This window comes from Amblyraja radiata, chromosome 8 (genome assembly GCF_010909765.2).
Source record: "Amblyraja radiata isolate CabotCenter1 chromosome 8, sAmbRad1.1.pri, whole genome shotgun sequence".
Classification (NCBI taxonomy): Eukaryota; Metazoa; Chordata; class Chondrichthyes; order Rajiformes; family Rajidae; genus Amblyraja; species Amblyraja radiata.
This window is the reverse complement of record NC_045963.1, coordinates 59,139,998-59,158,650: the sequence shown is the minus strand read 5'-3', so window position 1 is coordinate 59,158,650 and position 18,653 is coordinate 59,139,998. Positions and strand designations below refer to the sequence as shown.

The 18,653-nt window shown below is 45.5% G+C and overlaps 1 protein-coding gene across 7 annotated transcripts in view; it reads left to right on the top strand.

The window, feature by feature from the left end:
- The window catches only part of hivep2 (HIVEP zinc finger 2), a 241,941-nt gene extending 225,600 nt beyond the window's left edge, over nt 1-16,341 (top strand). For all 7 annotated transcript variants that reach the window (XM_033026034.1, XM_033026035.1, XM_033026037.1 and 4 more), the window contains 5 exons: nt 447-604; nt 8,903-9,078; nt 11,057-11,158; nt 12,851-13,785; nt 15,449-16,341. In XM_033026034.1, coding sequence (XP_032881925.1) covers nt 447-604; nt 8,903-9,078; nt 11,057-11,158; nt 12,851-13,785; nt 15,449-16,165 — 2,088 coding nt within the window. In that variant the 3' untranslated portion in view covers nt 16,166-16,341. The remainder of the gene's footprint in view (nt 1-446; nt 605-8,902; nt 9,079-11,056; nt 11,159-12,850; nt 13,786-15,448) is intronic.
- The last annotated feature ends 2,312 nt before the right edge of the window (nt 16,342-18,653 follow it).

The following is an 18,653-nucleotide window of genomic DNA, read 5'->3' as shown; positions in this document are numbered from 1 at the left end:
TTACATAATATTCCAAATGTAGCCTCGTCAGAATTGACGACCTACTCTCATATCGTGGGGATAGGTGACAGTGAAATGAGGACAATTTTAATGTAGGGAGTTGCCAAAGTCTTATTATATTGCCTGAAAGACCAGTGAAAGCGGATTCACAAAAGAATATTCCAAGGGAATTGGATAATTTAATTCTAGTATGTTTACCAGGGCTGAAACTGAAGGTGATGGAGGGTGGTAGGAAAGGTAATGGTGAGTTCGATGAAAGAGCAAGCACAGGCAGAAAGGGCAGATTGGCCTCTTGCATTGAGAGGTTCTCTGGCTCTGCAGAATTCATCCCTCACTCTGATCCTGACTAATCATAGAGAATGGGGGCCCCATCGACCCGGGAAGGGTTAAAATCTGAACTCAGCTGAGAGAGAAAGAAATAACAAAGTACCATCTGTCTTCCGCAGATTAAATGGTACGAATCTTCCCAGCAAGAGAGTGACAGAACTGGAAGAAAAACAACAGGAAGTATGGAAAAGGAGAGGGAGAAGATGGATACATGTGTCACAAAAGACCTTGGAACTAAAATGATTGAGCCCACAAGGATTAAAATCTTCGATGGAGGGTAAGCCTTCCCAAGGCAACTAATGTCTTGGATGTGAAAATATTTACAGCTTGTAAGCTTTTTATTAAATTGTGCACCGTCTTCTCAGATTCAATGTTTCTGTCACAAACTACAGCTTTGGTGGCCCTATTGCAACCAGCTCCTGATAAATGCTTAATAAAATTCCCTCATGTCTCCTCTGCCCCAGCACCATTATAGAAAACTATGCCCCATCTTCCGGTGTTTACAGCTCTTGATGAAGAGCAATGTTGTCAAGCCAAGATTCAGTAACTTGAGTAGAGTAGGCTGGGACTCTATTCCTTGGAGCGCACGAGGATGAGGGGTGATCTTATAGCAGTGCATAAAATCATGAGAGGAATAGATTGGGTAGATGCACAGAGCCTCTTGCCCAGAGTAGGTGAATCGAGGACATAGGTTTAAGGTGAAGGGGAAAAGATTAAATGGGAATCTAATTTTTTCACACAAAGGGTGGTGGTATGGAACAAGCTGCCAGAGGGGGTAGTTGAGGCAGGAACTATCCCAGTGTTTAAGAAACAGTGAAGCAGGTACATTGATAGGACAGGTTTGGAGGGATATGGGCCAAGCACGGGCAGGCGAGACTAGTGTAGCTGGAACATGTTGGCCGGTATGGGCAAGTTGGTCCGAAGGGCCTTTTTCCATGCTATATCACTAATACTCTAACCTGTGTTGCTTCAGCTGACAGTAGGAGTCATGCTCGGGCTGAGAATTCCTGGGTGAACAGGCTGGGAACAAGACAGGGTTATATTGAAGGTTGTGATGGGGATCAGGGGTCAATGTCAGGGTGAGAGAATTATCAGGGATCAATGTCACGGTGAGGGGGGGTGGGGTCAAAGGTCAGTGGCACAGTTTGGAGTGTGACGGGGTCAGGGCTCAATATCACATTCTGCACAGTGTCATGGGTCTGTCCCAGTGCGAGTATGTTTAGGGGTCAGTGCCATGGTGCAGATGTGTTATTAAATGTGATAAAGAATCAGTGCCCCATGGAAAAACGTGATGGAATTGGGTTTGGTGTTGCAGTGAGTAGTGTGTGAGGAGACAGGGGTAGGTGTGTGGGGTACATCGGAGGTCAGTGTCACAGTGTGGGGTGGGAGAGGTGTGGGTGACATAGGGTGTGTGAGGGGTCAGTGTCACAGTTGGGGATGTGTCCAGGGTCTGGAGTCTCTGTCGCATTGAAGGGTGTGACATGGTCAGGGGGTCAGTGTCACAATGTGTAGTGTGTCAGTACTTAGTGTCACAGTCTGTAGTTTGTAGTGTCAGGTGTTAATGCCACACTGGGTATGATTTGCTTTCTCGCCTTTTCACACTGTGTTCCTGTATCGGAGGGGTTAACGAGAATCTCTCCTTTATCCCTTTATCCCCTCAGTATAAACTCTGTGAAGTCTGCACATTGCTGTCTATGGAACTCCCTCAGCTGATGTGGCAGATTGTGTGCCCTCTCCAGAGGCTGCAGTGACGGGATAGCAGGCATTGTTGATTGTCTGGGTGCAGGGTTTTGACTGGGGGCGAGCAGTTAAATCATGTACGCAGTCGTGAAGTCATTGGGCTTTCAGTTGACATACGTGAAATGTTAGGTCATGATATTTTGCCTGCCCACATGTGTTGCTATAATTAGCTTTCCTTTCACTGTGAGGCAGACTCATCATTTCCTTCACGTGGTGTGATTGGGGCCGTGTTTCACTGCATTTCTCAGCTTCAGAGCTCCAATCTGGCCATTCAAACATATTCACACATACCTTCACACATACTCACACCCATACACATAATTACACATGCTCACACACACACACACGCACATGCTCACACACACACGCACATGCTCACACACACACATGCACACGCACATGCTCACACACACACGCACATGCTCACACACGCACATGCACACACACACGCACATACTCACACACACACGCACATGCTCACACGCTCACACACGCACATGCTCACACACGCACATGCTCACACACGCACATGCTCACACACGCACATGCTCAAACACACACGCACATGCTCACACACGCACATGCTCACACATGCACAAGCTCACACACGCACATGCTCACACACACGCACATGCTCACACATGCACAAGCTCACACACGCACATGCTCACACACACGCACATGCTCACACACACAGGCACATGCTCACAGGCACATGCTCACGCACACAGGCACATGCTCACACACACAGGCACATGCTCACACACAGGCACATGCTCACACACACAGGCACATGCTCACACACACGCACATGCTCACACACACACAGGCACATGCTCACGCACATGCTCACAGATACATATGCACATGTATACAAACACAAATGCATATATACGCACACAGAAATGCACATATGTATATGCATGCACACATGCATACACATGCACACAAACATAGGCAAAAACACACGCACACACACACACGTGCAAACACAAACACAAAAATGCAAACACTGGTGTGATCACACTATCAAACACTAACACACATGCACAGACTTACAGAACCTTACATACCAGTGCATGTGCACAGAGACATGTAGATACACACAGATGTACAAAGGCATACAGACTCAAAATAGTATGTATGCTTGCGCATAAGATCTTCTGACGCCCACAGATTCTCAGTTATCTCAGTCACATTTTATGACATGAAATGATGATTTAACTGAATAACCAAGTGAAGGTTAAACAGTGCACTGTTATTTACTACTGAACACAGAGTTGTTTCACTATGACTAACGACCAATCTGTAAATGACTTCAGCAGAGACTTTGCACCAAGCAAGTTAAATCCTGCACCCTGATGTGACTCTGTGACTCCTGCACACCCCGTGAAATCTGCACACTGTTCCGTGAGATGTAATGGTGGTTTATAAAACTTTAAGGGTCTGAGGTCAAGTAAATAGGAAAGATCTACTTCCCAGCATAGAAGCGAAAGAAAAAACCAACATGGGGTTGAGATGTAAGTTAAGAGATTGAAGGGAAAGAAGAGAAGAAGAAGCTTTCACCATCCAATGAGGATCTGGAGCTCACTTCCTGGAAGGTAGACAAGACAGAAATACTGGCCACACTTACACAATTCACGGGTGTGGACTCGTGGGGTTAAGGACTAAGTGCTGGATGGAGGGGATAAGCTGGGTGGTACTTTCAAACAGCACAGAATATTATTCTCTTGAAGTAAATTATTGTCAATTTAAAAGTCAAAGATACAGCATGTAGAGCGGCAGCATTGGAGCTCCAGAGACCCGGGATCGACCCTCTCCTCCAGTGGGGTCTTAAAGGTGTTTGGATGTTCTCCCTGTGACCCAGCAGTTTTCCACCGGGTGCTCAGGTTCGCTCCCACATTGCAAAGATATGCTGGGTGTTTGGTTGTAAATTGCCTCTGATGTGCAGGTAAGTGGTAGAATCTGGCGGGAGATATTATACTTGTGAGTGAGAATAGGTGACGGAATGAAGTGGGAGAATGGGGTTAGTGGGATTGCTTTGAGATCCAGCACATGGACCCAATAGCTTCAGAGGAACTATGTACAGTTACATTTCGAAAGTTAAAACTTCACACTGCATTTCAATGGTATATTAGAGAATACCCAGCAGGTCAGGCAGCATCTCTGGAGGAAAGGAATAGGTGACGTTTCGGGTCGAGACCCTTCTTCAAACTCTTGATCCGAAACATCACAATTTCCTTTTCTCCGGAGATGCTGCTTGACCTGCTGAGTTTCTCCAGCATTTTGTGTCTATCTTCAGTGTAAACCAGCATCTGCAGTTCCTTCCTACACATTGGAGAAAACCCGATGGGAGACTGGGCCAGTAGTTAAATGTTTTATCAGAAAGGTGGGTTATTTTAAATGGGAACAGGAGTGGGAGGTGGAGGGGTTACATAGAAACATAGAAAATAGGTGCAGGAGTAGGCTATTCGGCCCTTCGAGCCTGCACCGCCATTCAATATGATCATGGCTGATCATCCAACTCAGTATCCCGTACCTGCCTTCTCTCCATACTCCCTGATCCCTCTAGCCACAAGGGCCACATCTAACTCCCTCTTAAATATAGCCAATGAACTGGCCTCAACTACCTTCTGTGGCAGAGAGTTCCAGAGATTCACCACTCTCTGCGTGAAAAATGTTTTTCTCATCTCGGTTCTAAAGGATTTCCTCTCTATCCTTAAGCTGTGACCCCTTGTCCTGGACTTCCCCAACATCGGGAACAATCTTCTTGCATCTAGCCTGTCCAATCCCTTAAGAATTTTGTAAGTTTCTATAAGATCCCCCCTCAATCTCCTAAATTCTAGCGAGTACAATCCGAGTCTATCCAGTCTTTCTTCATAAGAAAGTCCTGACATCCCAGGAATCAGTCTGGTGAACCTTCTCTGCACTCCCTCTATGGCAATAATGTCCTTCCTCAGATTTGGAGACCAAAACTGTACGCAATACTCCAGGTGTGGTCTTACCAAGACCCTGTACAACTGCAGCAGAACCTCCCTGCTCCTATACTCAAATCCTTTTGCTATGAATGCCAACATACCATTCGCTTTCATTACTGCCTGCTGCACCTGCATGCCTACTTTCAATGACTGGTGTACCATGACACCCAGGTCTCGTTGTATCTCCCCTTTTCCTAATCGGCCACCATTTAGATAATAGTCAGCTTTCCTGTTTTTGCCCCCAAAGTGGATAACCTCACATTTATCCACATTATACTGCATCTGCCATGCATTTGCCCACTCACCCAGCCTATCCAAGTCACAATGTTTATGTTTATAACCCAAGTCCCAAAGGGTTTATGGAGGGACTTGGGCTGATATTCAGGGATATGCGGAGTACCAAGGCAAATTCCTTGTATGTGTACATACTTGGCCAATAAATTTATTCATTCATTCATTCAGCACTGGAAGACCTCAGGGGTCTTAAGAGGGGAAGACCATATAGGAATCTGAAAACACTGAGAATTGTGAACAGTACTCTTTGCTATGAGCAAGAGTAGGCTTGATGAGTATGCATTATCAGCTGCTCTGCTCAAGGTTGCAAAGAGTAGAATTTTCCACCCTTGGCATAAAGACCTACTTAGCTTGCCCCACACTTGGGCAGGCTATTCTTCTGGATTCCCGAGCAATGAATCCATTAGTGTTTAACTGTCCCACTCCACACTTGACATTGGTTGTGAAGCATGCGCATTTCTTGCCTGCTCTTGTCTAGTCACAAGGTGGACAAACTTTTTTCTTACTTGATTGATTGATTCTTGCCAGTCATTCAATCATGTTTTCTCCCCCACAGCTATCATCAATATTTTTCTAACCATTAACAAAGGTGAAAAATTCAAATGATTCTCCAAAATGGTGGCAGGAAATGGCTTTTCAAATCCGTGCGCCATGGACTGGATGGTGTGGGCAGCAAGGGACTAATTGCTCTGGGTAATGAATGACCGTGGTTTATCTGTGTAACAGCTGGCAGTCATAGCTGAGTAAGGAATGGTACTGGTTGCTATGTATTGATCTGATTACCATGGGTATTTGATGGCACTGGTTGCTATGGCCTGTGGCAGAGATTGATTGCTGTAGTACTGTTTGCTATGGGCAGTGAAGGGGACTAGTTGCAATGCGTGTTGAATGGCATTGGTTACCATGGGTATTGAATTAAAATGGTTGCAAGGGGTACTAAGTGGCATTGATTGCTGCAGGTACTGAATGACACTGGTTGCTATGGGTACTGAATGGCACTGGTTGCTATGGGTAGTAAATGATAGTGATTCCATTGGTACTGAATGGCACTGGTTGCTATGGGTACTGAATGAAAATGGTTGCTAGGGGCAGTGAAGAGAACTGGTTTCTATGAGCAGTGAAGAAGATGGGTTGCTATGGGTATGGAGTGGCATTGGTTGCTATGGCTTGTGACGGGTACGTAGCTTAGGGTACAGAATGCCTCTGCTTGCAATGTGCAATGGCTGGCAGTGGAGACTATGGGTATTGAAGGGTACTGGTTGCTATAGGTAACAAATAGTTTTGGTTACTGTGGGTACTGAACATTGCCAAGGGCTCACATATTATTGACAATTAAATTGAAATGGAAATGATGAGTATCTGTTTTCATTTGCCAAGAAAGGATAGGAACTTAGCCAATCTGTTTCATTCCCAGTTGGGGCTAATCTTAGTGGTTGCAGTTTCTGGGAAGGAGAGTCATCCTGAAACCCATGCAGTGCTGGAGGAATGCTTCCCTGTGTACAATCCTAAAAATTCCTTGATCAGATTCAGATTCAGATTTACATTTATTGTCACATGCACCAATTAAGGTACAGTGATATGGAGACGGGTGTTCATCGCCTCCTAAAGTCCACCATTAACTCCTTAGTCTTGTCCGTGTTGAGCAGCAAGTTATTCAGCCCACACCACTCAACAAAGTCGTTGACTACACCTCTGTATTCAGCTTCCCTCCTCTCACTGACTATCACAGTGCTTTCCGGCTTATTCAGGTGAGCATAGGAACGATGCAGCAGGTGGATGATGGCATCCTCAACCCCCATCTTTAGTAAGCAAACTGCAGGGGGTCCTGGTCGGGTTTCACCAAGGATCGCAGGCGAGTGAGCACCAGCCTCTCCAGGGACTTCATGATGTGTGAAGTCTGAGCCACTGGTCTGTAGTCATTGGGGGAGCTGGGGCGCATCCTCTTAGGTACAGGAATCAGGCAGGATGTCTTCAACATCACAGGAACCATTTCCTGGCTCAGGTTTGGGTTGAAGATCTGAAACAGCCCTGAAACAAACCCTTCGGCCACAGCATCCTCGCCAACCAAGCTATCTATCTAAGCTACTCCCATTTGTCTGCCCTTTGGTTTTAGATGCTCCTACTCTGGGGAAAAAATACATTGTCTATCTACCCTATCTATGCCTCTCATAATTTTATACATTTCCATATGGTCACCTCTAGACTTCCTTCACTCCATGGAAAACTGGTTACCATTTAGTACCCATCCAGGGAACCAATTTCTTCTTATAACTCAAGCCCTCCAATCTAGGCAACATGTAGATTGGTTTATGCATGACAACCAATCATAGTCGAATAGCATCACTAACCCCACCCTACTGTACGATTTATATTAACACCCACTTCCTGTACTGCTCAGTCTTGGAAGCGGTTATGATGTTCTGACAACTAACAATCTGCAGTACCGCTATAGTTTGAATACTGATTAAAGATGATCTTGGATTTTAGATTGTATGACTCAGTTGTTTACATGGTAGATTAGGTTTTAAACTAGAGAGTCTCTTCCCACGGGCCCTGCAGGCGGCAGAGAATTGGCTCATTTTCTTGCAGTAGTTGCAAGACTTTCCATAAGATGTTATGGTTCTGGTCTCCGATTGGAGGCATGGGTTCGAATCCCACTTCTGACACCATGTAAACATCTGAGTCATACAATCTAAAATCCAAGATCATCTTTAATCAGTATTCAAAATATATGTATAAACCAATCTACACAACATCTTTACAAATCTTTTCTGCACCTTCTCAAGTTAATTATATCCTTCCTGTAGCGTGGTGTCCAGAACTACACACAATACTCTATTTGTCCTAAACAACAATACCTTGAACTGTTACATGACTTCCCAACTCCTATACATAATGTCACAGCTAATGAAGGCAACCATACCATATGCCTTCTTTGTGCGTGTGGTTATTCTCAGGAAACTATGTACTTGTCCCATTAGGTCACACTGTTCATTAATGCTCCCTCGGGGCCTGCCATTCATTGCATGTGGCTTGCCCTGGTTTAACTTCCCAAAATGCATAATTTCATACTTTTCTGAGTTAAATACTATTTGCCATTCTTTTGCCCGCTTTCCCAGTTGATCTAGATTTATTGCACTTGAGAAGGTGCTGGCGAGCTGTTTCTTGAATTGCTGCAGTCCTGCTGGTGGTTGCTCCCATAGTGGTGTTGGCAAGCAGTGTTCCAGGATAGAACCAGCACTGACGAAGCATGAAAGTCTGGAGGTTGTGTGAATTGGATGTGAAACCTGCTGGTGATGGGATTTCTGAGCACCTGCCAACTTTATCCCTTGTGGTAGAGGCCGCTGGGGTTTGGAGGTGCTGTCGGAGAGGAACAGCAGTGTATTTTGAGGTGGTTCACACCTCCGTGCTGGAGATGAACCTGGACTGATAGATCCCCATGGTGACTTGAATCACAGTTACAAGACTTGTTGACATTGCATGTATAATAAATAGTAGACTGTTATGTGGCTGTACAACTTTTGCAATGTCATTTCCACATGCAAAACTTTTTGTCTTTGTAGCTACAAATCCAACGAAGATTATGTTTATGTGAGAGGGCGAGGAAGAGGGAAATATATCTGCGAGGAATGTGGAATCCGGTGTAAGAAACCAAGCATGCTGAAGAAGCATATTCGCACACACACAGATCTCCGACCCTTCATGTGCAAGTTCTGTAACTTTGCTTTCAAAACTAAAGGTAAGCTTTGCATGCAGAGTGTGTGAAGATATTGTTCAATGGTTGAGTATTGTGTCACAGACAAAGAAATAAAAGGCTGAAAGAAAGGCTAGCCTTTCTAAAACCTCTTGCATGCCTTTCAGCATATTCCAAGTGGTTGGAGTATTTCTTGAAGTGAATTCACTGCCATGGGAAATGATGCAATATGCATACAGCAAGCTCCCACAAACTGCAGTCTAACAATAATAAAACAATATATTTCAATGAAGTTTGAGCTTGGAGAAATTGTCCTGCTTATCTTCAATGTATTGGCCACCTGATATGTACTACGATCAGAAAACACTGCAAGTGCTCAGCTGGCTAGAGGCATCTGTTGGGGGAGAAGGAACAAGGAACTGTGGATGCTGGTTTACAAAAAAGGGCACAGTGCTGGAGTAAATCAGCGGGTCAAGCAGCATCTCTGGAGAACACAAATATTCAGCATTTTCTCATTTTATTTCAGATTTCCACCTTTTAGGCCACTGTATCAATATAATTCACTTGAGAGACCAAACGTTGGTGTGTTTGGTTTAATTTAGTGTAGTTTAGAGATACAGTGCGGAAACAGGCCTTTCGGCCCATCGAGTCCGTGCCAGCCGGGGGTACCCGTACACTAGAATCATCCTAGATACTAGGGACATTTTTACAATTTTTACCAAAGCCAATTAACATATAAACCTGCATATCTTTGGAATGTGAGAGGAAACCGGTGCACCCAGAGAAAACACACACGGTCAAGGGGAGAACATACAAACTCTACAGACAGTCCCCGTAGTCAGGATCGAACACTGGTCTCTGGCGCTGTAAGGCAGCAAATCTGCCACTGTGCCGCCCTTTGGTTTTGGACTAGAGTATTCACATTAAATGGTTGGGAAAGATTTGGCCAGGCCAATGGAGTCAGCCCATCTCTTTGACAAAAAAGCAATTCCCATCAGTCGCAGTCCTCAAGGGAAAATATCTCACCATTTAAGATGGCAATAATAGTCGTGAATCACTGGAATTCTGTACCCCAGAGACCTTTGGAAGCTTATTCCAGGCTGATACAGACTGGGTCAGTAAGGAGTCAACAATTAAAGGCAGAAACATAGAGCTCTGGTCAAGTTGAAGTCACCCATTTTGGATGGACCATATGGATCATTCCTGCTCCTATATACAAGCAGCTCTTGGGTAGATGTTCTGGTCAATTTTCTCAGTCAGTAAAGACGCAAAAATCAATCAATAGGAAGCACAAATGTACATATGTCAGACTTTGAATGTAATAATTTTAAGGGAGCTCACTCATATCTTTGTGTGTGTCCATAAGTAGCGTGTTCAGAACCCAGGAATGGCCAGTGTCGCATATGTACGCTCTAATGCAACACCGAGAGGTTGCCACAGTGCCTTCCTTCTGAGCCAATTCCATCCTCGCTGATTTAGATGAATGTTAATGATCGAGTTGGACAGTTCAGAAATGAGTGGGAAGCCTTTATTGTTTTAACAAACACAGTCAAAATTCCTTCACATAATGAGCACTATCAAGAAAGGGGGAAAGGAACAGTTTAACCAGCCTTAAATAGCTATTTGTGGAACTTTGCCTTGTGCCAAATGGATGCAGAGGCTGTCTTGCGTGCCTACGGAAAATGCAATGACAGCTCCCTCAATGCAATTCATTGTACACGGAGTTTCTCTGAAATGTCTGCACAGACAGCTTTATTACATAAAGGCTTTTCTTAAACAAAACAGGCCACAGTATCAACAAAACAAAAATTTGTGGATCAGTCAATTAAACGGGAGTTTACCATTAAAAGAATAAAGATTTTGCCAAGTTTCTTACTTATGACGGGTACACAACCCTTTTATCAGCTCGAAATGTACAGCGCTGCAGATATGGCAGGAAGCCGGCAGATTGTTGACCGTCGCTGCTCTCACAGACTAATTATCTGAAGGTAGTTACCTTTGTGGTTTTCATTCATCTGTCTAGGAAACCTGACAAAGCATATGAAGTCAAAGGCTCACACGAAGAAGTGCTTGGAGCTGGGAATTGCAATAAACTGCATGTACAACACCGACACAGAGGAAACAGGCAAGTAACGAGTGGCAACCCGTTTCATCATTGCTCCTGACTGAGGGATCTAGGAGTACAAGTACATGATTCCCTGAAAGTGGCGTTATAGGTAGATAGGGTGGTCAAGAAGTCTTTTGGTACATTGTCCTTCATCAGTCAGGATGCTGAATATAAAAGTTGGGATGTTATGTTCCAGTTGTACAAGACGTTGATTAGGCAGCATAAGGAATATTGTGTTCAGTTTTGGTCACCCTGCTGTAGGAATTATGTTGTTAAGCTGCGAAGAGTGCAGAGAAGATTTATGAGGATGTTGCCGGGACGAGGGCCTGAGCTACAGGGAGAGGTTTGGTAGGGTTGGACTTTATTCCTTAGAGCGCAGGAGGTTGAGAGGTGATCTCATTGTGGTGTATGAGATCATGATGATAAAAGATAGTGAATACACGGAGCCTTTTATCCAGAGTAGGGGACTCAAGAACCAGAGGAGCATCTTTTTCATGCAAAGGGTGGTGGCTGTATGGAATGAACTGCCAGAGGAGGTAGTTGAGGCAAGAACTATAACAACATTTAAAATACATTTGCAGAGCTGCCAAGTAGTACAGATTCTCCGTATTTTGTATGGAAATGCGATAAGAATATGCATGTACGGTTTTGCATTGTTAAAAGTCCGTATTTAACAATGCAATATCGACCATAGATAATCGTAACAACAAGGTGCAGCGGGCAGGTGGGAGTGGCCGGGATCGGCCCGACTTCCTGTTTCGTTACCATGCCACTCGCCAATGGAGGGGTGGTGGCCCAGTGGGGTTGACTTTGGATCTTGCTGCTTGGAAAATGCAGGGATGTGGGGGGTCATGCTGTACCTCTGGGGATTGTAACAGATTAAATCTATTGGTGTTTTGGGTTTCAAGATCTGGATGATTGTTTTTGTGGGCGTTGCTCTGCCGCGGTGCTTGGGTTGGGGTCTCTCTGTCTCATTCTTTCTCTCCCTCGCGCTCTCTCTCCCTCCCTCTCTCCTTTCTCTCTCTCCCTCCCTCTCTCCCTTCTCTCTCTCCCTCCATCCCTCGCTCTCTCTCCCTCTCTCGCTGTGTCTCTCTGTCTTTCGCTCACTCTCTCTCTCTCGCTCTCTCGCACACTCGCTTACTCTCTCGCCTCGGCATTCCCGGAACCATTTGGCATTTTGCGGGGACGGCTGCATCTGCAGTTCCTTCCTGCTGTGGGGGGGGGGGGGGGGAAGCCCTGGCCCGGCGAGGTTCCTGGTCCATTCCCTCCGCAGGTGCCACCTGGCCTGCTGAGTTCCTCCAGCACTCTGTGTTTTTTGTTTGGCTCTGGAGTTGAAGGTGGGCACGGGGGGCTGGGGTGGCTCAGCAGGATGGGTGGCGGCTCTGGGGGAGTGAGTGGGTGGCGTTTCGGGTCAAGACGCTTCTTCAGACAATTACAAGTACTCTCACCCCCCCCTCACCACCCCCCACACAAGACACACCAAGAGACATTAAAACACACATTTAGACACACTAAATAAAACAAAAAGAGTAGAAATGACGAACACGCTGCTGGCAAGGCAGCCGTCTCGCAGCGCCCCCACCAACCTATTTCTCTTTGAGTCGATGTGGACGGTGGGCTGAAGGGCTGTTTCCATGCTGTATTACTCCATGATTCTTTAATAATTTGCAAATTGTATTTGGTATTAAACTCTGCTCCTCTTCCTTTCAGGAATACTGGATGAGACGGAAAAAGATGCCCTGAATGAAGTGCCGGTCCTTCATCAGTTCTCGGATCCCGAGGACACAGATGGAGCCGAGGAAGAGGGAGACGAAGATGATGACGACGATGATGATGATGATGATGACCGACAAGGAGACAGTACGCCGACCACGAGATCTCGAAGCACCAGCCCCTTAGCCCACAGTTCGAAGCCACACTCTGTCACTTTTAGTATTGCCTCAGCCTCTTCGTATGATGTTTCGCATTCAAGCAACCAGTCTTCCCTCATCAGTTACTTAGTGACGGTTCCAAGGATTCAAGTGACTCAGCTCATCCCGCCCAGCTATACTCACGCAGGGTCTCCATTGACAGATTATCAGAGGCATTTGCACAATAGGTTGATAGAATCAGTGGAGTACAAAGATAGACTGGATATACCGGCCACAGCTGGCTTGTGGCCTTCGCAGACTGAAGACGGGTCTTCGAGAGAGGATAGTTCCAGAGAAATGTCCCCCTCCGGAGATACGGGTTCAAGTACTCAACCCTCACCAGCCTACGAGGGATCTCCAGGGAGGGATGCGTCGCCAACTTCTCGCAGGTACCTGTCTCCCAGGCGAGACCTCTCGCCCAGACCCCACCTGTCTCCAAGACGAGAGATATCGCCTTTAAGACACCGGTCGCCAAAGAGGGAAACCCACCTGAGCGATTGGTCTCCAAAAAGAGATGCTTCCCCACACAGCCACTTCCTTCCAAGGAGAGAGATTTCCTCAGCAAGGCAGGTCTCCCCTGCTAAAGACCACTCCCCAAGAAGGGAACTATCTCCCAGGAGGGATTACAGAGAAAGGATGCACGTGCCAATGATAAGAGCAACATTGCCACGGAGAGGTTCATCCCAGAGTGAATATGTAATGGGCCAGTATATGCAGCATCCAGAAATGAACCTGGTGAGTGAATCAATGATGGGTATTGCTTGAATAGAAATTCACTTTGTAAGGATGGATGATCTATGGACGATGGAAAGACCTCATGTTTGTAACATAGTGGAAAAAGCAACTTTCATTTGTTGAAATGTGTAGGAAGGAACTGCAGATGCTGGTGTACATCAAAGTTAGACACAAAATGCAAAATTCAGCGGGACAGGCAGCATCTCTGGAGAGAAGGAATGGGTGACATTTTGGGTCTAGACCCTTCTTCAAACTGAGAGTCAGGGGAGAGGGAAACATAAAGATATGGAAGGGTAAGGTGTGAAAATGAGAGATCAAAGGGGATGAAGGTCAAGGAAAATGTAGAATGGATCATTGTTAGCTGAGGGGAAGGTGACAATGAGACATATAGTCAGTAAAATGTAATCAGGAGGTCAGTGAAACTAGTCGGAGATCAAGGATGGGGGAGGGATGGAGAGAGAGGGAAAGCAAGGGTTACGTGAAGCTAGAGAAATCAATATTCATACCGCTGGGTTGTATGTTGCCCAAGCAAAATATGAGGTGCTGTTCCTCCAATTTGCGTTGTGCCTCATCTTGACAGCGGAGGAGGTCCAGTACAGAAAGGTCAGTATGAAAATGGGAGGGGTAGTTAAAGTGTTTAGCAACCGGGAGATCACCGGGAGATCACTTAGGCCTAGGTGGACTGAGCAGAGGTGTTCAGTGGAACCATCGCTGAGCCTGTGCCTGGTCTATCAGTTAATTCAAACACAATTCAGTGGCAGCGCTCCAGCAGCCTAGGTTCAATCCTGACGTCTGGCTCTGCCTCTGTGAAGTTTGCATGTCCTCATCATGTCTGCTTGCGTTTCCAATGTGCTCTGGTTTCTTCCCACATCACAAAGACTTGCAAATCGGTAGAATATAGCTGTCCAGCGTTGAAGCAGGACCGTTGGCCCATCATGTCCACGCTGACCTTTACGCCCATCTACACTAATCCCATTTGCTCACGTTGGGTCCGTATCTTTCAATGCCTTGTCTATTTAAGTGTCTATATAAATGTATCTTAAACTTAGTGGCTTTATCCGATTCCACCACCTACTCTGGCACCCTCTGTAAAAATAAATGAAACCTTTAAGCCCTTTTAAAACTCTTCACACTCACCTTAAACCTATGTCCTCTTGTATTAGATAGCCCGACCATGGGGAAAGAAACTGTGCCTCTCATAATCTTACAGACTACAGATTTCCCCATCTGCCCTTTAATCCTCCACCAATTACTTCAATTCTATATATCGTGTTTTCTGACCATTCTGCTAAGCAAACTAGGTTCCTTCTATTCGCCCACTCGATAATGTCTCTCCTTAATCTCCTGCACTCCAAAGACAGTAGAGCTACCTCATTGACTTTTGACTCAAGGCCACAACACTCTAGTCCCAGCAACATCTTCACAAATATCCTCTGCACCCCACCGGTGGAAGCACATCTTTTCTGTCAAGTGTGTAGGGAGGAACTGCAGATGCTGGTTTCACCTTTTTCCTGAGAGATACTGCCTGACCCGCTGGGGTCCCTCCAACATTTTGGGTCCATCTTCAAGATTTCCAAGTGGTCACATAGCAGATTGTTAGGGGTTGAGTGTATCTGAGCTTGTTTTTTTAATGTTCCATTTTTAATCTTTTCCTCACCTGCAGAGACAATCGTGGTTGACCCCGTACGATAGCAGCAGGCCAACACCCTGGCCGTGGTATCCCAGTGAGAATGCCCAAGGAGATCCGAGCCACTCAGTCCTGCCCGAGGCTCAGACTGGTTGTCTCTTCACACACTTGCCTCTGCACTCCCAGCAGCAGGCGAGGGCCCCCTACCAAATGATCCCCATCGGGGGCATCCAAATGGTCCAGTCGGGGCCCCCAGCCTTTCCCGGGAACCTGCCAGCATCACAACTCCCTCTGCGGGGTAGACGGAGAGAGGAGAGCATCATCGACGAAGCCACCCACTGCGTCATAGAGAGCATCAAAGAGATGGACATCTTCTCCAAGGCGGAGGAGGTGTCCGTACCTTCCCCTATGGCCGTCTCGCCACCGAGGCACAACTTCCTCGAGGGATCCGGGTCGTCCCCCAGGCCGAGGGAGCGAGGCGCGATGGGCGACGAGGCGTGCGAGGACCATGCCCTCCAGAGCCGAGTGGATGCGGCCAGGGAGTTTGCAGCCCGTTCCCGGGCGGACGAGGCGGCGAAGGCCTTCGAGCGGCTCTGCCAGCCAGAGAAAGGTGCGCTCCTTCCGCCGGGCGCGGAGCACTTCAGCGGAGCGCGCCCCGCCCGCGCCAATGGCGGGACCTCCTTCCCTCGCCAGCATGCCGGTGAAGAGGGACCTGCGGACGAAAGGCTCAGAAACAGTGATGGGTCACGATGACCCAGAGCACCAAGTGTACTGCATGAACCATTGTCAGTGTGGAGATGATCTGAAGGTCAGCGTTGAGGCTGTGAGGCCAGGGGCTGGGGTGTTGGTCACACCAGCTGTCCCTCACTTTGTCCACGACTGGATCCGACGTACACAAATATATGGAGATATTTTCTATTTGTTTGTTTTAAAAAAAAAACCCTGACCAAAATTAACTTGCAGGCTTAATTTTATCGTCCTGTTACGTACTTTTCTTCAATGTCGCAGATATTTTGTGCCTTTTATTTCTGCTTGTACTTTTCCTGTATGCAAAATGACAGAAAGGGAGAATTTGTACATATTTTAAACATTGTGTACCTGCTTAAGAATTGTACTGTTTTTCTCTTTAGAGCACTTGGTGGGGTTTGGGGTGGATGGGGTTTTGTCTTAAATGATGTGAATGATTTATTTGAAAAGTTTGTTTTTCTGGGTTGGAGGTGAATGGGCTGGAATATCGTTACACATGTGAGGTTGCACTAAAAATGTATTTTTATACAATTGAAACTACTCTTGTGTACAGCAAATGAATCTGTGATACTAATATTTATTATTTTTGTTTTATAAATTGCAAATGTATTTTCCTCTCCCCCTGCCCCTTTCGGTGTAGGCACCTCTTACATGAAGCATGGGATTTGTACGCTGTAAATATTTTGCTGCTGAGATCTTAAAATGTGAGCACTACCATCAAATCAGTGCCCCGATCACTTGACAGTCTAAATCATTGCAAAACGTTGTCTGAAACACCCTTCCAATTTCCTTTAAAATATTGAGACCTGGTGAGATAATGGGAGGAAAAAACTCTCCAAAACTGAATCTAATCCTTGTGAAGATGTGAAGCAGATGGGTAGCACCTGGACACAATTATGTTCAATGTTCTCATATCTCTCTCCCTCTCTCCCTCTCTCCCTCTCTCCCTCTCTCCCTCTCTCCCTCTCCCCTCCTCCCCCTTCCCCCTCTCTCATCTGTCTCCATCTCTGTTTCTCTCTCCACTCTCGAGGGGATGTAGGTGATCTTCTGTTGCTGGCTGGCACACGGTGGTATCTGCAAGACCAAAAAGATGGTTATTCCCAACAAGAATTTTGCTTCCTAACCTCCCAGACCCTAGTTCCTTGGCAGCCTGGCCAAGATAGGATGAACAACGCCTTTTCCTCTCCATCCCCACTTATCCTCAAATAACTGCTGGGAAGGCAGTTAATAAACTGGCAAGTGCCTGGCCTGTAATGAAAGCACCCACTGATTCCACTCCCAAGCAGCAAACCTTGGGAATATATTGCCGCTCCTTCATCCTCGCTGGGTCTAAATCCTGGAGCTATATATTACGTTCCAAGTCGCATTCCATCCTGACTTTTATATTTCGAAGTGACTTGGAAAAAACATTAATTGTTACAATTTAAATCCAGGAACTTTCTCCCCAACAGCATTGTGAGAGCACCTTCACCAGAAGGACCACAATGGCTCAAGAGGGCAGCTCACCTCCACCTTCCCAAGGGCAGTTAGGGATGGGCAGAAAATGCTTGCCTTGATGAATAGATCCTTAAAAATGAATAAAGAAGGACTTAAAAGCCCTGATCCCACCTAATGTGTCATATCCCCCTCCTGGTTTACCTGCCTTGCACAGTTACAAGGAAATATTTTTTTTTGTAACAATGTTACTTAGAACATGTCAAGATGATTAAATGTGTTCCTTTTACAATGTTTGGTGTTCCCAGGGCATAATTTAGTTGTTAAAAGTCGGGGTAAAGATGGTGATGCCTACTATTTTTTTTATATATTGGGAGAAAATGACGTATAGTGATTATGCACTTAAAACATATTGAAAACTGATGACTGCATATGATGTAATCATTTGAATTAAATTTTTAATCCAGACTGTTGCTGTATTCATTATAAATGATGAGATTATCAGTGATTTTTAAATATAGTACTGTTTAGCATTAATTAAATTGTATCTGGGCTGTGTGCATCATTTTAGAGCTTTAAATACAATGGTTTAAGACAAAAAAAATCACTTTAAAAGATATTTTAAACATAAGTGAATATGTTTTTTTGTGTATGTGCTTGGTATATTAGCAAAGACAGAAAAGAATACATTCCAAACATTTGTACATATTGTATATTTTAAGTGAGATATCTGTGCAATTTCTGTGTAATTACTTATAAACTGACACTGTCGCCACATTTCGTGTAATTACACTTTACTGTACAGTAGAGACTTTAACAACAAGCTTGAATAAAAGCACAGAACTGTCATTTAAAAGAAATATATAAGGGGTTGTGAGGGAGGGGTTGGGGTGGGGGGTGGGGCGAGAACCCTTTTGGAAAATGTGTGTATTTGGCATTCAGTGGAAATAAAATATGCAGTGGTAACATGTTTTGTGTCTGGTTAAATTTGGCCTTTGATCGAAAGAAAAGAGTCCCGACCCAAAACGTCACCTATCCATGTTCTCCAGAGATGCTGCCT